General features: G+C 46.3%; 9 protein-coding genes across 9 annotated transcripts; 4 read left to right on the top strand and 5 right to left on the bottom strand.

The window, feature by feature from the left end:
- Positions 1 to 1509: 1509 nt before the first annotated feature.
- On the bottom strand, positions 1510 to 2667 carry N7471_009380 (hydroxymethylglutaryl-coenzyme A reductase family protein; the record flags this gene model as incomplete). Its single annotated transcript, XM_057282099.1, has 1 exon — positions 1510 to 2667. The coding sequence occupies one exon, from the start codon at positions 2665 to 2667 to the stop codon at positions 1510 to 1512; it is 1158 nt and encodes a 385-aa protein (XP_057132982.1).
- Positions 2668 to 4700: 2033 nt separating this feature from the next.
- On the bottom strand, positions 4701 to 5821 carry N7471_009379 (alpha/beta fold hydrolase; the record flags this gene model as incomplete). Its single annotated transcript, XM_057282098.1, has 2 exons — positions 4701 to 5537; positions 5645 to 5821. 2 exons carry the CDS (start codon positions 5819 to 5821, stop codon positions 4701 to 4703), a joined length of 1014 nt encoding a protein of 337 aa, XP_057132981.1.
- A 1265-nt stretch (positions 5822 to 7086) lies between these two features.
- N7471_009378 (translationally-controlled tumor protein) lies at positions 7087 to 7751 on the bottom strand (the record flags this gene model as incomplete). The annotated part of the gene is made up of 3 exons (XM_057282097.1): positions 7087 to 7259; positions 7516 to 7675; positions 7737 to 7751. The coding sequence occupies 3 exons, from the start codon at positions 7749 to 7751 to the stop codon at positions 7087 to 7089; spliced, it is 348 nt and encodes a 115-aa protein (XP_057132980.1).
- Positions 7752 to 8720: 969 nt separating this feature from the next.
- Positions 8721 to 9825, bottom strand: N7471_009377 (uncharacterized protein; the record flags this gene model as incomplete). The annotated part of the gene is made up of 4 exons (XM_057282096.1): positions 8721 to 9041; positions 9092 to 9417; positions 9483 to 9593; positions 9729 to 9825. 4 exons carry the CDS (start codon positions 9823 to 9825, stop codon positions 8721 to 8723), a joined length of 855 nt encoding a protein of 284 aa, XP_057132979.1.
- A 612-nt stretch (positions 9826 to 10437) lies between these two features.
- Positions 10438 to 11808, top strand: N7471_009376 (transaldolase; the record flags this gene model as incomplete). The annotated part of the gene is made up of 6 exons (XM_057282095.1): positions 10438 to 10543; positions 10600 to 10718; positions 10774 to 11083; positions 11139 to 11197; positions 11251 to 11345; positions 11400 to 11808. The coding sequence occupies 6 exons, from the start codon at positions 10438 to 10440 to the stop codon at positions 11806 to 11808; spliced, it is 1098 nt and encodes a 365-aa protein (XP_057132978.1).
- A 522-nt stretch (positions 11809 to 12330) lies between these two features.
- On the bottom strand, positions 12331 to 14507 carry N7471_009375 (uncharacterized protein; the record flags this gene model as incomplete). Its single annotated transcript, XM_057282094.1, has 6 exons — positions 12331 to 12523; positions 12916 to 13212; positions 13261 to 13332; positions 13382 to 14236; positions 14290 to 14379; positions 14461 to 14507. 6 exons carry the CDS (start codon positions 14505 to 14507, stop codon positions 12331 to 12333), a joined length of 1554 nt encoding a protein of 517 aa, XP_057132977.1.
- Positions 14508 to 15543: 1036 nt separating this feature from the next.
- On the top strand, positions 15544 to 17875 carry N7471_009374 (beta-glucosidase; the record flags this gene model as incomplete). The annotated part of the gene is made up of 4 exons (XM_057282093.1): positions 15544 to 15718; positions 15813 to 16783; positions 16845 to 16999; positions 17056 to 17875. 4 exons carry the CDS (start codon positions 15544 to 15546, stop codon positions 17873 to 17875), a joined length of 2121 nt encoding a protein of 706 aa, XP_057132976.1.
- Positions 17876 to 18344: 469 nt separating this feature from the next.
- Positions 18345 to 18544, top strand: N7471_009373 (uncharacterized protein; the record flags this gene model as incomplete). The annotated part of the gene is made up of 2 exons (XM_057282092.1): positions 18345 to 18482; positions 18512 to 18544. The coding sequence occupies 2 exons, from the start codon at positions 18345 to 18347 to the stop codon at positions 18542 to 18544; spliced, it is 171 nt and encodes a 56-aa protein (XP_057132975.1).
- A 1060-nt stretch (positions 18545 to 19604) lies between these two features.
- N7471_009372 (uncharacterized protein) lies at positions 19605 to 20581 on the top strand (the record flags this gene model as incomplete). The annotated part of the gene is made up of 2 exons (XM_057282091.1): positions 19605 to 19817; positions 19874 to 20581. 2 exons carry the CDS (start codon positions 19605 to 19607, stop codon positions 20579 to 20581), a joined length of 921 nt encoding a protein of 306 aa, XP_057132974.1.
- Between the last annotated feature and the right edge of the window lie 694 nt (positions 20582 to 21275).

Below are 21275 nucleotides of genomic sequence, written 5' to 3'. Positions count from 1 at the left end.
TTGAACGGTCAATAAGGCAGCCCTACTACTATCTAATGACTAGATAGTAGCACAGGATCGGGGGTTTCGATTCTCTCGATAGAGATTTCTCCCGCGAGCTGCCTTACCTGCCATTCAATATAGATCGAAGGGGCGTGTGCCTTGATCAACTGCTCCAACTCAGTGTGAGTGAGTGTCAACGGTGTTCTCAGCACCGTCGCTCCTGGTTGGCTCAGAATTGGCTAGAGCAGACTCGTCATTCCTGGCTGACGGCGGACACAGCCAGGGGTAGGGTTGCGTAGCCACTCCTTGACAGAGGGGAGGCATGTGCCAACGTTCAGTCCGAAGGTGAAAGCACAGATAATGTAAATAACAGTTTCAGTCTGCATGGTTGAGAAAGAAAAAGAAGAAAGGGGCCACTATCTTCGTGTTGTCTGAAAACTCGAAGAGAAGAAAAAGAAAAAGAAGAGGAAATGAAAAAGAGGGCGAAAAAGTATACGAAGGCAGGGGCAGCTGATCCTAACTTGGGAAGGTACGTGTATGGGAAGGAGCGTTGACTATCGGACTATCATATTGTCGATAAAGTTCGTTACATCGTCAACTTGTACAATCAGCCCCAATATTATATCCACGTCGTCGTGGAGGGATCTACTGGACAAAACATCGATGAGTACGACGAAGCAGTGATCATTCAAAGAGGTCAACCCGAAGAAAATGAACAGCGCATAGGTTTTCGACAAACAATTCACGCCCTCATTCTACAAGTCGAATCTATTGGGGTGGACGAAACAATCAAATCATTTCTGATGCTAGAGTGTCCTATAACAGATGTGGCAACTAGGAAGGGGTTTTCCTATGCACTCCCTGGTGAGACATGTACCTCGGGCTGCTGATGGGTCTCTTATACCTTACAGGTTAATGCCAGCCAAATCATCGCCGGGTTCTACGTTCAGTACCATCTTCGGAACTACAAGCCGCGGATTTTCAAATATTATTCCTGCCTGGTCACGGTGGCCTTTGATGGCGCTGCTCTGACTGTCATGTTCATCCTTTCATTTGCTATTCTCGGAGTTGGTGGACCCCTACACCCTTTCCCAACATGATGGGGCAATAACGCGGATGGAAACTATGACTGGTGCCCTGTTACTAAGTAGGTCGAGAGAGTGGGGCGAGGACGGCAGCAGCTGATCACAGTCTGCACGCGTGCTCGATATCAGTTGATACCTTGAACTTGGCGAGAGGAAGAGATTTGTTTTTATCAAATATCATTCTAGTTTAATGAAGGTTTTTACTAATCTTGAAGTGGCGCGGAGTGGATAAATGCTTACTTTCCCCGTGGTTCAGGTGAACTAGCCGTCCAGATTTGGACAATATTCGACGCATGCTTCAAATCAGATGTCAAATGTAACGATAACTCAACCCTAGGAAAGTCGAGACATGATGTATTCAGCTTGGTACAGATATTTACAATAAACATCCAATGCCTTCCTGGCCGATGAGACTGAACCTCAGCTAATTAAAACATTGTTATCAAAGCTTCGCTTGTGTGCCACCAGTAGATCTTGCGAATTTGCGATGACTAGCCGCAAAAGTCTTGTTAGTTATCGCTGCAACTGTACTCACATCCAGAGCAAGGGCAAAGGATGCAATCAAGCCAGCCAGGCGACCTTTGGACCCTGGACCGGTACATCCCAGAAGTTCCAACGCTTCTCGTTGTGTTTCCAAAGCAGAACCACCCACAACGGTTCCAACTGGGAGACTCGGCAGATATGTAGAGAGAGTGATTTCCTCGGTTTCACGATCGAATTCAGCAGTCAGGTGGCTCCAGGATGATTCAGACACACTCGCAGCATCTTGCCCGCAGGCAATGAACATTGCTGCCACAACGTTGGCTTGGTTGGCGCTGTAGCCAATCTGCCCATTTCTTGTCCCTCCCTCTTTGGTATTCTGTATAACTTGGTACGCATCCCAAGTAGAACAGCCAAGAATGCTTTGGCAAGCGTGCTGGGTGACGGTTCCCCACGCCATGACACCAACACCGCGCGAGTGTAGTATATTTCCCCAAGATAGGCTTTTCTCTGCGACTCTCTGTCCCTCAACAGTGATGTTTTTGACTTTCATCACCAGGGCCGTATTTGACTCTGCAAAGAGATCACACACCTTCTGCGTCGCAAATGTGACCATATTCTGCCCGGCAGCATTTCCTGTGTAGTATTCAAACAGAATGTGCACAGTGCTTCCAATAATTTGAGGGTCGATTCTCACAAGCCGGGCATAGTTGCTGGTAGACTCTGCAATTTCTCGAAATTCAGACAAGAGACCAGGAACGACGTCGTAAAATGCTGCGGCGTCTTCTGGACAGGAAAACCAAAAGACAGGAGCTCGTGTCATATTGTCTCGGAGGAGTTTAAACTGAACTCCACCGCTGGAGTTGAAGACCTTGCATCCGCGGGCGCAACTTGCCACTAATGTGGGTTCGACTGTTGCCAATGGGGCATGATAAATACCATCCGTTCCATCGGAGCCCTTGACGGCCAGAGGACCGGCGATACCGACAGGGACTTTGACAGAGCCGATGCAATTTTCAATCTTTGCATTTTTAGCCGTGTTTTCATCCTCGGTCATGTATTTGAGACTTGACTTGATGGCGCTCAGTCCACCGATGTTCAGACTAGATGATGTAGGCATAATAACGTTTGATCACGAATGATGGTGATGAAGATTTGGATAGACCCCGAATTGACTGGAGACGAGGTTCGAAGAGTGAAGAAGGCAAGACTTTAAGTATGTTTCCAAAACGCGGGAATGACCCACATGAATGGTAGCTAGCTAGCTCAGATTTAGCGAGGAAATAACGGAACATTTGACTTCCAAGTTTGGTTTTACTGAGTAAACTTTGTATTTCGAGCACAAGCATAGCCTTTCATTGGTTTGCAATGTGATCTGCAGCGCAACATAGCATTTACCAGTTTTGGCGTTCACGAACTAATCCACATTCAGGTACTATATGTGGATTCCAGAGGAAGTTATATCCATAAACGTATCCACAGAATCGAGTAATTTGACCCACTCGTTTGAAATATTATCTTTACACCCCCTGGACGATGGAACTCTATACATGATTTTTTAACTTTATATCTGTCCTAGAGTTTGTGAATGAGTAGAGAACTCAATGAAGATTTGGGTTGAAACAATAAGGATTATTTCATGACAGCATATGGCAATTCTCTGGATTGTCCACCTGCTCTTTTATACCTGAGGACTTCGGAAATAAAAATGCTAGGGCGTTCTGCAGCAGATAAGGTTATGAACCTGCCGATCTTCACATGGCGTCAAAACTTAATTCCCGTTCACATCAAGGCTCCTGGCCATACACCCCATCCGAATGGCGCATACACGTGCTCACCGCTGATCTTGACACCCACTGTGACGTCTGTGGTAACGACGATCCGATTAGCGTTCCGCACAAATAAATAATAGCATACTAACATCGCGTAATGCATCTCCGATTACAACAAAACTCCCGAAAAGATACACTGTAGTCCCTCTGTACATTAAAGCAACATCCAAAGCCAAAACAGGTCTCGGTAACGGCAATATATTTATCCTTTTTTATAGGTTCGAACAGACGTAATAACACTTGTTTTACACTTAAAATAATGAGTGGTAAATAAAACAACCGGCGGAAACTGCTTCGACAACTGTTGTAGATTCGCGGTTTATAACATAACTATTCAATACTTTCTTCTTTGATTTTCAAGTTATGATATATTGATCTCGTCGGAGGCTAATTTTGAGATCCGGTATCATCAAAACTATAGCTATCTTCGTGGCAAAATCGATTGTTAGTGACAACCCGGATATAGTCCGCGAACCACCTCTCTACGCCGGTTTTATTAAATTTAAGACTTTTTCGATATCCAGAGCTTTTGATAAAAGTAACTGACTAGCATTGTATGGGAACCAGATTGGTGACATCAAATTCGTTAAATATCTATGGAAAATTAGCAATCTTACAGAACAGGCTAACTAACAAGGAATAGTAGGGGGAATTGCTTTTCGGATGTCCCAAGTGATTCTTAGAATCCGATCTTCTAAGGATTTGCATGCGTACAGATTATACCGTTTCTTCGACTATTTTCCGACGGGAATAAATGACTACCCATGGACGAGCTATGAGGTCTAAATATGCTTTACAATCCGGACTCTCGCTTTTCATCAATGTCCCATATTCTTCTCTTTATTGAGGCAGACTTCAGAAAGTACCAGAAAGCAAAATTCAGATCAGGCATGGCTACTTGGTCGTTAAATGGTGATTTCTGTAGACAATTTTAATGAGAATCCCATCGCTATGCGTGGAACATCTAGCCTCTATTGGCCCATTAAAATGGTTGTTGCTACTGGAAACTTATGATGGTCAAAGTGCGAACCAGGCTATCTTAAGGCATGCAAACAAGTTCAGTGATATCGGCCATCGCAATCGTGGCTCGGTCTTAAGGGCAAGGTAGTAATTGAATAGCGGGAATGAAGGCTTCCTGAAAAAGACAAACTGAGTTTATGCTACAATTTTGACATCATTTTATAATTCTAAAATCCTGAGCACATGACCTAGAATGGCGTTCTAAATAACATTCGAGCCTTAGAAAAATAGATACATCAAGCTTTAAGATATTTAGAATTCTCAGCTCGACACCTCCCAATGGTAAGAACCCCGAAAATATTCAAACCAATGTTACCTGGTTCGTCAAATACGACAAATCCACGCTCGATATACCATCGGGATCCTCTCCAAAGAACCTCAACAGCCGATCGGCAACCCATACAGGACTTTCATCCAACACCCAATGGCCAGCCTTTGGGACCACATCAACTTGAAGGTCACTGCTCACCGGCCCAAAGATTTGTTGCAACACAGACCCCGGCGCAAAGCTAGCCTCGCCTCCAAGAGCCAACACCGGCATTGGCAACGGATTGCCACTAAATGATGCGTTGAAGAACGAAGCGTCTTCGGTCACGGTCGAAACCGAAAATATGTTCAGCATGCTCCGCAGAAATCCCGGTTTCGATATTGATGTTGCGTAGCGAGTCAAGTGGTCCTCACTAATGGCTTCGTTGCCGGAATACGAGCTGTGCCAGAAGTACCAAGCCAGCATCTCCTTCTCGCGGCCTTGGATAAAATATTGTGCTGCGTCCGGGACACTAAAAAAGCCGAGCTGCCAATTCTTGTACAAGTCCCAGCCAGTGCCACCGCCGGAGCTGGGGGTCCAGAAATTCTCATATCCGAAGCCAGGAAAGGCATACTCGGAGAATCCAATTCTCTTCACGTAGGATGGATACTTTGCCGCTAGCGCCGCTGCAATTCCAGAGCCCTTATCGTGCGAGAAAACGTAGGTTTCGTTGATGTGCAAGAAGTCCAGTATCGCTTTGAAGTCATCTGCATGGGTGGAGGCAGTATAGTCGTCGTCCGCTGGAATTGAAGAGTCGCCGGCGCCACGATTGTCGGTGGTAATTACGGTGTAATTCTGTGCAAGAATGGGGGCGATGGTAGAGTAGGAGAGCTGGAAGAGAGCGGAAAGTTAGCATGCACAAGCATTGTCCAGAAGGATGTGTTAAAGCCATGGTGCCGGCAACACCAAAGTTGGGATACCATAGGGTCGTAACTCACACTATGTTGAGGGTTTCCATGGATTAGGAGGACGGGGGGTCCAGTGCCGTAATAGCGCAGGTGAATGCTAACGTCTTTATTTACTCTGATGCGTTGATGAGGCCAAGAGTCCCAGGAAGGAACGTCGGCGACGCAGACGCTGATAAGCTGGACGATTGAAAGAACAAGAAAACGCATTTTCTCCCTGAACACTGTTCAAAATGAAGATTTTAGTGATACAGTAGCAGACGAAAAACGGATTTAATATTTCCTAATCGTTGGTTACATTTACTTTTATGTCATTTAGCCCATGACGTTAATTTTGCGTTCGGGCAATTGTGAAGTCCGGCTTCATAATCCGAAAAACTCGGGATTTTGAAGCGCGAAAGTCCGAGATTTAAAAGCCTAAAAGCATAATCAGACCTCGCGCCTTGTCCATGGGCAACCATCCCCAGTGAATACGACAGCCAATAGACCACTCACGAAGTTTTATTGTATTTTATTGACTTTACTGTCGATACCTTGTCTTGAGTACCTTCCACTACCAATTCTATGTCCTCGTATCTTCAAATGAAAACTTTTCACTGGGTATCGTGAATCAGCCTAAAACGGTATTTTTGTACATTATCTCTGCCACTCCGTTGATCCGACGGGGCATCTATATATTACGTTCAATTCATTCCATGTTTACGAGGGTTGTTAGGGACCATTGGGTCAACCGGCTTTTTGCCTAGCAGAAAATAGTAATGTACCCGGGTATATGTGTTAGGAGAGAGGTCTACAGAGACAGCTAGGTGCATGGTGGAATGTGAAAAGATGACTGAATAGTTGAGAAAACCAAGAAGCTAGACTATGAAAGTTGACAATATGTTTTAATTATTTCTGTATGAATTCAGCACACCATATCCACTTACCAACATCAATGTTCTCCCGTCTCACACTTCTGGACTGGATGTGACGGCTTCCAATATGGCTACTGGCTCATACGGCCCAAAAGAAATGTGTCCATTGAAAATTCCCGGGTTCAGAGACATAGCCGTTAAAAGAATATGGTGAGTGGTTCGCATTCACCGTATCGGATGATACTCTTAAAGCTGGATTCCGACAAGCGCGATGTGACACCCTTTTATGGTTTTGACCTTAGGCACATACACAAGATCAAACCCTGGAATCCTTCGTGGGCAACGGGGTCAAGCGTATTTGGCCCTAACTTATCTTGAATAGGTTCCGTGTATGCTAACGCTGAACATCCATTGCCCGACTACCTGCGGATATATCCTCGACTACCTTCGGAAACGAAAACCGGCTTCGACCTATTCCTCCATCTCATCAAGACCGTGTTTCTAGAAAGTAAGATATTGGGTGTCTCCGTCCTCACGGACGTCGTGCAAGACAACCCTGCTAGTTTGTTAGTGCTGCAACACCACGCAACCAATGCCACCGCATGTTCAGGGATATTAATATTATACGCGCATGCCGTTCATATCCCCACTCTCGCCAGTGTAGGACTGATAATTCTTGAAACCAGGATAGACCTTGTCCTTCGAGTAGCTGGCGGCTCCGCTGACAAACTGTTGTATCCCCTCTTCAGACCAGCCCGTCTCCTTGAGTTTGCCAGTAAGAACCTTGAAATAGCCTATTCAAAATAAAAATAGAATATTATAAGTTCTAGCACAATAGTGGCAGCCACAACTAAGTAGTAAGGAAAAAAGGGTTAGGTACGAGCGCATACTTGAAAGGTAGCGAAAGTAGCCTTTTTTTCACCAATTGTTATTAAGCTGGTGACGGAAGGCATGCACAACATTAATGTCCGTATTTTGAGCCGCGGAGATTTCTAGAACCAGCTTTTCAGTCATCTTACTGGTATATATCAGAAGATAGAAATTACAAACCAATTTCAACACCGCCCTCGGTTAAACCTATAATAGTGCAGTCGACTTCGTAGGCGACCCCACTGACCTCTATAAGGTTGTATGAGTCTGAGAGCAACTTGTCGTTGGTAATTATAGTACCCATGGAGTAAGTCTCTGAATACATATAGCGATCACGGGGCTGTGTGCTCATAGCAAGCGCTGCATATGGGTGGAAGAATCGATTATATAAAAAGTCATACCTTGTAAACAACCATGTTGATGGCTTGGTAACACGAAAGAACACTTAAGGGAAAATAGAGGCGGAGCCTATTAGAAAGAAAAGAGAACATGGAGGGGGAGACTGACTTATCCCCACGTAAGAGCCTACATCCTCCCAGTATCCTTTGATTTTTCCGCACTATAATCGCATACTTACGCATGATGCATAAGTCAACGCACTATTTCCACATAATTTTTAGCGAGCTTCAGCTAGAAGTTATAATTGTGGATATTCCACGATTTGACGATCAATAGCGGTGTGCATTCTCGTCACTCATAATTCGATTAGAGAAAAGATAAAGTGGGTCTATAATTTAGTGTAATGTACAACATAGAGACGGCTACTATGCTCACGAGCTGAAAGCACGTCATTATGGAGTCTACCAAGAAACTTAATCGGTTGCAAGTGCGTCCGTTGCTTCTAATGTGGACACGGGGCGTCGAAGAAGCCGCTTTCCAGGCTCTGTGCTAGACGGCTCGCCAAATGAAATAATGTCACTAGGAATAAATTGTCAATAATCTAAATCTTCGATAGTCAGACTTCCATTTGTCTCCATGAAGTATATAAATGGCTTTATGGCAGTAGGTAGATCCAGCAGTTCTTGGATCTTCCTCTCCTGCTTCGTAGTGTGCCTCCATCACTTAATTATTGTTACTAGCCAGATTCTCTCGGAAAAGAGTGATGACCCCACAGTGTAATAGGCTCGTGATATCTACTAGGCACTTATTCAAACACGTTCAATACATAATTGCAAGCATAGAAGGGGAAATAATTAGTGTAGAGATCGGTTTATACCGGTCCCACCCGAGAGGGAGCCTCTATAGTCCCAGGCTAGCAAACATGGTCACGTTACTACGGTCTTAACAACTTGCTCAAAATTAGTATAATTTTAGTCTGTGATGGTGCAGTGACGGTTATTGATTGTTTATCTATCTGAGATTCAACTACCATCTTCTAGGGCAAATTACCATCCCGTGTGGCCTCCATCCACCAACAAATCCGCACCAGTCACATAGCTACTTGCATCTGATAACAAAAATACAACCGGTCCCCTATACTCATCCGGTGTAGAGATACGGTTAAGCATACTACCTTTAGACATCAAGCCCTCTTGGATCGGATCCTTTAGCAAATCTTCGGTCATGCGTGTGCGGATATATCCAGGGCTCAGCGAATTAACGCGAATGAGAGGACAAGTTTTCGGACTACCCCATTCAGAAGCTAGGTTCCGCGTGAGCTGATGGACTCCTGACTTGGAACAACTATAAGCTGCAGTGTCAAATCCCTATAGCTATATCAGTTTCGGCCAATCATTTTGTCCAAGAACATCCTCACCTTGTTCACCACATGACCACTCATACTGGCAATAAATACAATGCTGGCAGGGAAGCCTTGCTCGAAAATCTCCCGTGCTGCAGACTGCGCGCAAATAAAGGTGCCCGTCAGGTTGACATCGATTATACGTCTCATTTCGTCAATCGAGAAGTCAATGGATCGGCCAATGCTGGATATTCCGGCGCAGGTCACAAGGCCTCTTAGGGGGAAGCGAGCCGCTGTAACGGCCTCCCGAAACAGTGATCGAGTAGTGTCAATGTTTGTGATGTCGCACTTATAGTACCACAGTTTTGCACTACATGCTTTCGCTAAGATTTGCAGATCTTCTGTGATAGAAAATTGTGGTCTTGTTAGAATTATTGCTGGAAATTTCATTATTCTCGGTACTTACCCCATTGTTCCATAGGCGGGATCTCCACAGAGTCGATGCAGATGACATCTCCACCAGATTGCATGATACCAGTTGCGATTTCTTGTCCCAAACTACCGATACCACCGGTAACTATACTCTAAAGGTTATTCAAGGTTCTAGAGGTTAGAGGAAGAAGCGGAGTGAAATAGGCAGATGCCGTTGACAAGACGAGGGATCTTCTTTGGTGTGAAATGAATCAAAACTAATGAACTAGTGTAAACGTACCGATGTATGTTCGCTTCTCTAGACTAAATAAATCACGCGTGTGCGACTTCGGCGACGGTCGAAGGCCGACTTCTCGGTTCTCGAGGTATTCGCCCATTCTGGGATTCGATCTCGGTAATCGTAACGTAGGGAAGGACAAGGCTTCGAATGAGTATCAAAAAAGGCCTTGAAGGAAAAAGAAGTAAGAAGGTGTGGGAATAACTGATAAAAGCGAAAAGTTCAACAATGGCGCATTTATGAAATGAGAATCACACTGTTGATTGACTGTCGAAATGAGGTTGGCAAGATAGGAACTTATATCCTGTTGGATGGCTTGGTAAAGAACTTAACCCTGCCTGGTCTTTGCCGACTGACGCGTTTCCAATTCATTCCTAGCGGGACCGGCGGCCCGCATTATCAACTAGTGGATGTGTCTACATGAGGATGCACTTTTCTCTACTTCGGGACGAGCTGCCCGCCTCATTTGTTACTTGGCGTTTCTACACAAGCACAATTCCCCACTCCCAGCGGGATGTGCGGCCCGCAAATACTTGGTGTCGAAAATCTACCAACCTGAACCCCAACATATGTCGCCGCTATCGGATTACGTACTTGAAGAATAGATTTATAAAGCTGACATGCAACCGCCTTTCCCCTATTTTTCTTTTGACAAGCACTGCAAGTTTGAAAGCAAAAGTCCAATAGTCCGAAAACCCGCCAACATCCAAATATGTCCGAGCGTAACTTGCTCGAGAGACTCGAGAAGCTTTGCAATGTCGATGTCGACGATGTTGACACCGGGCTTATCGCTTCTTTGCCCTTCAAACCTCACAACCGTCAGTCCGTTTTGGGGGTTTTCTAGCTAACTGTCAAGCTAACTTTTTGCCACCAGTCACCTCAAATCAACAAGTGATCTGCAACACGATGCTTGCCGACTCAAACCGCGAGTTGCTTACGAATATGGTTGACATGTACGGCAGCCAGGGCTGGGAGGTTGTATTTGACAGAATGGTTCGGTCTTAAACTCCAGTAATCAGTTTCAGGAAGTCTGACCGTTTTGTTTCAGGCAGTACAACTCGTCAAAAATAACCTCGAGTACATAACGGGCCGCGTTCTGCTACAGATTTCTCCTCGGCATATTAATAACAAACCTGCCATAATTCAGCACTGCCGCCGACTCGCAAAGTATTTCGATGATGCAAATATTCCAAAAGCTCGATTTGCCATCAAGCTTCCATTCACAGGTGCTGCTGCGTGCGCTGCTGCGGAACTGAACAGTGAGGGCATACGCACTCTTGCAACCTCGGTTTTTGGGCTGGAGCAAGCCATCGCTGCGAGCCAGTCGGGCTGTCTGTTCATCAGCCCGTACTATAACGGTAAGTCGTAGTCATCAAAGTAAGAAGGTCTATCTAACGACTCGCTGCACTTCAGAAATTGCTGCATACTCAAACTTGTCATTGTGGACAAACACCCCCGATCCAGCGCTGGAGGTAAGTTAAAATGAAAGAAGAAATCAACGTCAAGGAACTTACCAGAATATAAGCATCCCATGTCGGCTCGGGTGATTCACATTCTTGAGGCGTACGCCAAATCCTACAGTGAAACAGGCAACGAGCAGCCAATAATGGTGATTGCAAGGTAGGTTCCAAAGAGCCATCCGGAAGGACCTCGCTGATAACCTTTCTTTCACAGCCACCTGAACGCTACTGAGGTCATGGCCATGGCTGAGCTTGGCTGTCAGCATGTCACGGTCACAGGGGGGAATATGAAAGCCCTTCTACAGACTCCTGACAACCTCTCGCCGGTTACCGTCCCAAAACCTACCCATCCATATGCGCATCTCATCACACCCGCGAGATTGAAGTGTTTGTCGCACGTCGACTCACTTTCACCAGCGGGCTGGAGTGACATATTGGCGTCGGGATCAACCGATTATCTCACAAACAATGGGTGTGCCCTAGACGAAGCTATACAAGCAGATGGGTTTGTAGCGAAGGGAATTAAGGATGCGATGGATTGGTTCATTGAAGCTGAAGAAAAGGCAAAGCATGCGATCGAAAGGGAGATTTCCATGAGGAAGGAGTCTGCCAGTGCACAGTAAGAGCATCTTTGATCTCTTTGTAGCTAGATCGAGCTGTTCGCTAGCATCGTAATGAATGTTACGATATTTATTTATTTCTTGCTTGCTTAAGAGAGATTGACGCTAAGCAGCGAGTTGCTAAGCGATGGATTGCGTAAAGTTTATAAATCGGTAAATATCACAGAGACCTTGGACATGTTAATTTTGTGCTGTCATAAATGCGGTCGTCAGCTAGGTCTCCAAGCTAAGGCTTAGTGCTGGCCTAGCAACGTGGATACAAATCCACTTACAAAGTCCCTTCAGATCTTGTATGCCCATCCCTTTTTCGCAAGAGTCGGATAACTCCAGCCCCGGTCCTTGTCGTCAATACACAAACACATCCATTTTCGATGGCAACTACGACTCAATCCATCATGAGGCGTAGTGGCAACTTTCATCATACTCGCGAAGTGGAATATGCGGCACCGTTTGAAATTGGAAGTCTATTGATTTTCATGCTAAGTACAATCCCGTTATATGGTCCTATCTATCAACTCCGGAGCATTAAGCATTAAATAGCTGCTTCGCGCGGATGGAAATGGCAATCTCATGCGCACGCTCAATGCTAGATCCAGAGTTGCTCCATAACTTCAGTGTTTCGATGGCAATATTCTGAAGATTATCGATGTCTGGAACTAAATGTTCCAACAAAGAGGAGTGTCGCGCTAAAGTGAGGACTAAAATAGAGGCGAGGCAGCTGTATAGGAGGTAAAGTTAGTAAGATGAACGAGTTTAACGGTAGGCAAAGTAAACCAATTTCCGCCTCCATAGTAGCTATGAAGAAGCTGCAAAACCAGGAAATAAATGACTGACCATTGGCTAGCGAGATACGCATATGGTGAAGGCGTTGACAGAAGATCAGCCATGGCATGTAAATAGGCGCGACAACTCGAGAGACATGCTTGGCAATTATCAAGAATTACTGGTGATTGGTCTTGATCGGCAGTCATCGTAATTGCATATATCACGAAGGGCCGGTAAATGATATGTCTTGCCGACCAATATCGAAGTCGGAGCAAACATGTAGGTGGATCACTCTTTGCACTCAGATCCAATTGTGGTCTGATATTACCTGGTAACATATCGTACCACGTTTGTAACTGATGGTCAAGTTCAGTGCATACTCTAATAAGAGAGCTGCTCGGTAGTCGTGGTAACGAGAAGGCAGCGTCGAGCGCCATTGATGAATGATTGGGATGCTTAGTCGGTACATCACTAGTGAAGTAGATCGAATGATGAATGCGATTCAGCAGACATCGTGCTGAGAGGTTTGCCAGGTAGTGCTGCACATTTTGGTCCGGTGGGTTGCCACAGCTGGGGAATGGCATGTTGTCTACCAGTGGCTCAATTCCGCTCCTTGGGTGATCAAACTCTGCCAAGTTGTCACTAGTACTCGATTAGTTTTGATAAATATGGATGATTGGGCAATCACACCATTCGACAAGAAAGCAGGACCAACAAATTCGAATGATGCTTTCCCGCTGGGATTTACTTAGCTGTTCTGATCTATATCATTTGGTCAGCGCTGAAGTTAATGTTAGATTGTAAGATATACCGAATTAAAGTCTGCTGGATGTTCGTTGAAGCCATGTGGATGAGACGCCATCCTTGTAGCGGTCTCATCAAATAAAGAAGGTACAAAGCAGACAGCACCAGCCCCTGGGCCAACACAATATTATTGCCGAAGGAGTTCGCCCATGTTGCGAAGAAGATGTTAAGAGCGGGTTGAAAGTATATAAAACCTGGCGTTTCACGTTCGACCTCTCCATCCTGTTGCCTAGGCTCTGAGGCGATGGCCCCAAGCGCCAATGCAACTAGACACAACGCAGACTCTTCATTTAGTTGAAGACCTCGGTCTAAAGCATTATGATATTGATCGATAAGCACATCTCGCTCAAAAAGCGGGTGGTATGTATGGACCAATTTAAAATATTGTTCCAGAAGTCTGTCTGTGATTGCGTGATCAAGAAATGGTAATTCATATCGGGTTGATGACCCCATCGAGAACAGCATATCTCCCAGAAATGACCGACCAGCCTCGATTTGGAAGAAAATATCATGCGGAAAGTTTCCTGCTAGTTCACGCACCTGTGGGAGGACAAGAAGGCTGCTCGTGGTTGTTTGGTGACCGAAAGGAATAGTGAATAGAGGAAGAGTGAGACTGTCGTCGAGAGTGGGTCTAGGCTCTGCTTCCCTATGCAACAAGAATTCTGAGAGTGCAGGAGTAGGTTGCTCATCAGAGTTCGTATCGTGCTTTGATGATGGCAAACTTCCATGCTCGCTGGAATCTACCCTATCAGACATGATATCAGCTCCTTCAAGTTGCCGGTTTTTGGACAGGTCTGCAATGGCGTCAGAATGTGCTTGAAGTAATGCCTCAATTCTTTCCAGTCGTTTTGTTTGATCAACCCTATCGCATTGTTAAGCCGAGGGTATCTGTATAAAGCTTGTGGCAAAGCATACCTTGGTTGAGCTTGCTCTTGATAGGTGCATTCGACCAGCATATTTTCACAGTTGGTACATCTTGGTAGTTTACCATCACACTTTCGCTTCCTATGAGTATATTATTAGATCTAAAGTGCCTCGGGCGCAATTGGCCGGAACTATAGCTAATATTGCTTAAGCTACACATACCTGGTCCGACAGAACTTGCACGCAATGGCCGCCCGTTTACGAGGCATTTCGACCACGACTGGAATAGCAAAGTGCGAATAGTTGTTGCGTCAGAATATCCAGCTCAATATGGATATATTTCGAACTGAATGACAGCCAGTTCATGTGTGGTGGGGTAGCCTGCGGTAAATGGTACATCCAGGGCCAGGGCCATTAAAGTCGAAGATAACGTAATCAGCAAGCCAGACCAACCTTGGAAGTTGGAAACGAGCTGATCACCACACCAAAATCGCAGAATTCATTCCAAAAAAATAATGTCGGAAATACCAAGAGGTGAGCGAGGTGAAGGATTGATTCCCTTTTGTCGAATTCATCTAGATCCAAGTCAACCCACGAGTCCTATTCATAATGCTTATCTCATCCCCTTTTTTGTTTTTGCTTCCCACCGATACAATGAGTTCTGTTTACATTTCCAGGGGTCGGAAGGTATCTTGGCTCTCCCAAGCTTGTCTTATCCTTCTCATTCCTATCGAGTTTAATACAAAATAATGATTGACTCTTCTGGCTCGATTTCTAAGCTACCGTGATCTCGCTCCAAAAGATGGTAGGATCCACGGGGCTACTGCCTACCCCGTACGAGTACATACACGGGGAAGCGTCCGGCAACCCGCAGTAACGGAGTATTATCGGAAATTCCCCCAGACAGCACAGATCTGCGGGGGAAGGCTTCCAAATTATGTGCCTAGTCTGCCTGTCCTTCCGCATTCCGTGTCTCACTCGCCAATCAAAGGGAGGTTCCCCGGAGGTCCGAGGCCATCGGTGGACTAACCCTATTCACTTGCAGGTTTCACTGTAACAGTACAACCACTCGTGTGTCGCCGTACATGCGGAGCTCACATTATGATTTCTTGGCCAGGGAAAATCCCTTCATTCTGGTCATGGGTTTCAAATCTGCACCTAGGCCGGCGTCTGGGACGAGGGGGGAATTCCAGGCTATGGGAATTTAAGTCCAATTATCCCATGCGCAGGGGTTTATAAAGAGTACACCTGCGCCGCCAGACCAGGGGGAAATTTATTAAATGACCATCCCCGGCAAACGGTATTATGCAGAACCTTCTTCTCTCTGCTTTGGCATTTAGTGTCGCGGCTGATGCATATGGCTCAGGGGCTGCCGGCTGGAATGCGGCTTACTCAAAGGCCCAAGCAGCCCTTCTCAAGCTAAACCAGACCGAAAAAGTCGGCCTTGCCACTGGCCTCGGTTGGGAAGGAGGGCCCCTGCGTGGGCAACACCTATGCTGCCAGCTCAATTGGATATCCCTCCTTATGCCTACAGGACTCGCCCTTGGGGATCCGTTTTGCCAATCCTGTCACAGCTTTCCCGGCGGGTATCAATGCCGGAGCCACTTGGGATCGTAGTCTCTTGCATGCGCGTGGCGCTGCAATGGGAAAGGAAGCCAAAGGGCTAGGTGTCCACGTCCAGCTAGGACCAGTCGCTGGACCTCTAGGAAAGAATCCCGATGGTGGTAGAAACTGGGAAGGATTCTCGGTCGACCCGTATCTCAGTGGAGTTGCTATGGAAGAAACTATCCAGGGTATGCAAGATTCGGGCGTTCAGGCCTGCGCCAAGCACTGGCTCGGGAACGAGCAAGAGCACAATCGTGAAACCATGAGCTCTAACATCGGCGACCGTGCGACGCATGAGTTGTATGTATGGCCGTTCATGAACGCCGTCAGGGCCAATGTCGCATCTGTCATGTGCTCCTATAACAAATTGAACGAGACTTGGGCCTGTGAGAGTGACGCTCTCTTGAACGATCTGATGAAGGAGGAGCTAGGCTTCCCTGGCTACATTGTGACCGACTGGAACGCGCAGCACACTGGTGTCAACAGTGCCCTGGCTGGACTTGACATGACGATGCCTGGTAGTGACTTCAATAAACCCCCCGGTAGCAAATTCTGGGGACCAAATCTCGTGCAGGCTGTTGCTAATGGCTCTGTGCCACAAGCGCGTCTGGATGACATGGCAACGCGTATCCTGGCAGCTTGGTATCTTCTTGATCAGGATAAAGGCTACCCTGAGGTGACTTTCAGCTCTTGGAATGGCGGCAAAGCGAGTGTCGACGTCACAGCAGACCATGCGACTGTCGTCCGCACCGTTGCCCGCGATTCCATTGTCCTATTGAAGAATGAGAAACATGCTCTGCCTCTTCGGCAACCTAAGAGCCTGGCCATTATTGGACAGGATGCTATCGTCAACCCCAATGGTCCCAATTCATGTGCGGACCGCGGCTGCAACACCGGCACGCTCGCTATGGGGTGGGGCAGTGGCACATCCGAGTTCCCTGTAAGCAAGCCAGTGCCAGCACATCAACCGCAAATCCGATAAGCTGACAATACCGCTCTAGTACCTCGTTGCTCCTCTTGATGCAATCCAAGTCCAGGCCAAAAAGGACGGTACCGAAATTATCCAGAGTACGACCGACAGCACTACGGCTGCTGCCTCCGCTGCCGCAGCGGCGGAAACTGCCGTAGTCTTCATTAACGCAGACGGTGGCGAAGGGTGAGTTGGACTTGTGTCAGTTAGGATGTATTTGCAACCACTAACACAGTGCCTAGTTATATTACAGTGGAGGGCAACGTTGGCGACAGAAATAATCTCGATCCCTGGCACAATGGAAACGAGCTTGTCAAGTCCGTGGCAGCAGTGAACAAAAATGTCATCGTAGTCGTGCACAGTGTTGGGGCCATTACCCTAGAGACTATCCTAGCACAGCCCTCAGTGAAGGCAATTGTCTGGGCCGGACTACCGGGCCAGGAAAGCGGAAACGCCCTGGTTGACGTGCTATATGGCGGCACCTCTCCAAGCGGCAAGCTCCCATACACCATCGCCAAGCAGCCCTCAGACTACGGGGCCAGCTGGAACAGTGCGCTAGACGACAATTTCGTTGAAGGTTTGTTTATTGACTACCGCCACTTCGACAAGAATGGCATCGCCCCGCGCTACGAGTTTGGTTATGGCTTGTCGTATACGACCTTCAACTACAGTGGACTTGCGGTTAGCATTTCTGCCACAGCTGGAGCATCAAATGGACAAATTATCCCTGGCGGGCCGGAGGACCTTTTCAAATCGGTCGGCACTATCTCGGTCATTGTCCAGAACACTGGCGAGGTAGCTGGTGCTGAGATTGCTCAGCTGTATCTTGGTCTTCCGGATTCTGCTCCAAGTACCCCACCCAAGCAGCTGCGAGGATTCCAGAAGTTGAATCTCCAACCGGGCGCCCCAGGGACGGCTACTTTCGAGCTCACCCGGCGTGACTTGAGCTACTGGGACGTGCAGTCACAGAAGTGGGTTGTGCCTAGTGGTACCTTCACTGTCTATGTTGGAAGTTCCAGTCGGGATATTCGCGAGGATGGAACGTTCACTGTCACTCAGTAGTATATTTTTATATTTTGACTTGTACATATCTGTTGTTTGGAAACGACTTGTCTCATGATGGATTTTTGGGTTTGAAAATATGGCAACTAAATTCACGACTCAATTTACCGACAGTTTCTAGGTCCAGACTTCCTTTGTTAAGATTCGTGTCTTTATCCACAAAGGACCTTATCCCTAAGACACGGTGCCCTCGGATTATTTGCACCCAAGAGAAGAGGCGGTAAAGCAATAAAGAACACAAAAAATGGGCTTTGTAACTACTGTTCCTTTTATTGCCAATGGGCATAGTATTAACTATCTTATTCAAATGTATATAGTAGCTCACAAGTATAAATATCATAAGCCAGTCCGTTTCCTTCTCCAAGTAGCAAACTATACCTAGTTCTCGATCTATCTTCAGCGACTAACATATACAGATCCACCTCTCCCACTTTATCCCAACTACTCATTCATTCATTTCTCAAGAACAATGGCTTGGTGGGACAGCTCTACACCCGGCTGGGTCTACAATCTCATGCCAACCTACGAACAAGAGATCTACAGGTTCCGACTAGAACTCGAGGGTGAGATTGAGATACTGGCCAACCACCCGGGCCATCAACACATAGTGAGCCAGAGACTGACCATGACTGCTAGATCCTTGCGGAAAGTCACAATGCTGGCGAATGATATCTCCGTATATTTTCCGGATAATCCATTCGTCACTCGTAAACGCCCTGGTTTCTTCCGGACTACTTTCCCGAGACTTTGTGATTTTATCGAGAGGACTTTGATTGAGCTGAGTAGAACTCTAATACATGATCCGCAGAGTGAGGTTTCTGTTGCATGGCAGCTTCAGGATATACTGGATTCTCTATAGTTCTAGTATTTATTGGTTCGTTCTCATGCCATTCAAAAGATGTATCTGCAGTACGCTTGGTTTTGGTCATTTTGGACTACTTATCTATACCTAACAAGTAAAGAAATATTTAAAATGATACCAGTAGAATTAAAGCAGAGTAAGAATTGGTTCGTGCCGTCAGCTGAATATCGGAGACGACCTCACCATTTTTCCACACGACCCAGCATGGATGACTTCATATCTGCTTGCTATTGAGATTTTTACTAGCCTCATATATATAATGGTCTGTAATTTCAGCTTACCTCGACCTTTTTCCGGTCGGAAAAGAGTTCCATATCACTATTTAATTATTTCCAGGTTGCGTTTCTTGTGACTACATACTAAACGATACTTACGGCGTGCTTAAACAATTTGGCTTGTCTTTTTCGAGTTTTATTTTCGTCCTCATTTAAAGCTTGGAATGAGAGGTTGTTCGCCTAAACTATGTGCAAGGAGGCTGGGAGTGGCTGGGTTATCAACCAGCCCACTACAAATATGCGACAGCGAAACGCCTGAAGCTACATAATTTAGATTTGACTTCAAAAGTTTGATACAATTTTACTATACCGCGATATAGTGATTTCGAACGTGTCGTCAGTCAAAACTTACCTGCCAATACCTAAGGCTCTCAGCAATGTCATGGACGGTTATTTTTTTCTCAGTCTAGCCAGCCGATATTCGGCGCGATGTTCCCACTCATATCCAATTTGAAATGCCTCTCATCAAAAGTGGAATGTAATTAGTGAAATTCCTCATAACAACGATGTCCTTCACATACAAGGACCAAGCCGTCCCTGTGTGAGTCCAAGCCAACTCAGAATCATCACAGGCTACCCTGAAAGGATTGACATGCGTTTCCAATCTGGACAATGGAGCTTCTTGCTTGCAATTATATTAGCAAGTTTGTTTGCTTCTGCCGAATCTAAGGATCCGGAGCATCCAAAATCAACCTTCACATTTGACCAGCTCTGGAAACTCGAAAAGGGCTTTTGGGATTCCTTTCTCTACCCTGCAAATCTTCAACAAACGCAAGGCAATGCATCGACTATTTTCGCATCAGATGTCAGTTTATCCCAGTCTTTGCGGTGTTCTGGTTTCAATAGTCTAACACAATACAGGTGCAAGGCCGTGTCGACATCACCCGCACCTTCGATGGCGACGAGCTAAACCGCGAATACATATTCGGCCTATTCGCAGATCCAGATCACGTCAGTCTCGTCGGTATCCCGATCGCATATAACATCACTCAATTTACTGCCAACGACAACATCGCTTCTGCGACAACGGTGGTCACCTTTAATGCAACTAGTTTCGGCGTCCTCATCCCAGTGACGATCGACACATGGATCGAGTTCAACGCAGACGGCAAGATCGCACAGTACGACGCGACATTCCGCTGGTTCGAATATTTGCTGGACTTCCTTGTCCAAGGAGTCGCAACAAAAATAAACGCTACTTCGCCCGACCAGGCTGTCGCCTATGTTGCTGATTTGCTGGCCACGACGATCTGTGATACACACGAACAGTATTGTACGGGTTCGAACCAGCAATATACAGACACCGCAAGTTGTTATGACTTTTTGACTAAGACTCTACGATTTGGAAAAGCACACGAGTTGGGTCGTAACACACTGCTGTGTCGCGAGGTTCACGAGCATATGGTGCAGTACCGGCCCGACGTGCATTGTTCGCATATCGGTCCTGGTGGTGGTGGATACTGTGTTGATGATATGGACTACATGCAAACTGTGTTACAGAGGTACTTCAATGACTCTTGGATTCCGTTTGGATATGGCACAGATCAGAATATTTGGCTCGCCAACTGAAGGGGCATCACCTGGGGTAAGGAACTGATCTTCCACTCATATTTTTATGCATAATCTTTGGAGTTAAATATACGGGCCCATATCCGCAATGTATTGAGTGCACGATAACTAGCTCTTTCGCCTGCTGGGACATGTAGGTGGGAACAATTGAAAATCGTGCCCACAGACTCAGGATGGTGAATCAACAACTCCCTTAAAAACCATTCTGCTGGCCTTCAGCACAACTTGCTCCTCTGTCACATGAAAATTCAACTCAGAGTTTTCGGAAACTTGTATTCAGCTCCATGCTGTGAATACCACATGTCATTTAGAATCCTGCGCCAGCCAAACATAGTCTCACGATCTGCTAGGAGTGTGACCACAGCGAACTTAAAACGATGCAATATTGCCATGGACCATATGAAGGGCTCACAGGCATCATATATTGGCATGCCGTTATCTACGCCATCTTGGGTGCTATGTCACACCAAACACGAGATGATTGGCGCTTTTATAGCCCCTTGATTATAAGGTCCAAGCCTGCTAGTTGATCCTCAGTCTAACGTGGCACTAGGCGGAGTTGTACCGAGCAAGGGGCTGTTTAGTGATCTGCAGCTCGGAGCTTTATGGGTGATATCATAGGGCATACACCGGCACAAGTCTCCGACTTCTTTAACCTCATTTGGCGATGATCATACTCTACATTCCAATCCCT

This window comes from Penicillium samsonianum (genome assembly GCF_028829775.1).
Source record: "Penicillium samsonianum strain IBT 33392 chromosome Unknown utg000005l_segment0_segment0, whole genome shotgun sequence".
Taxonomy (NCBI): domain Eukaryota; kingdom Fungi; phylum Ascomycota; class Eurotiomycetes; order Eurotiales; family Aspergillaceae; genus Penicillium; species Penicillium samsonianum.
The sequence above is the reverse complement of the archived record's forward strand: the minus strand, read 5'-3'. Positions and strand labels throughout refer to the sequence as shown.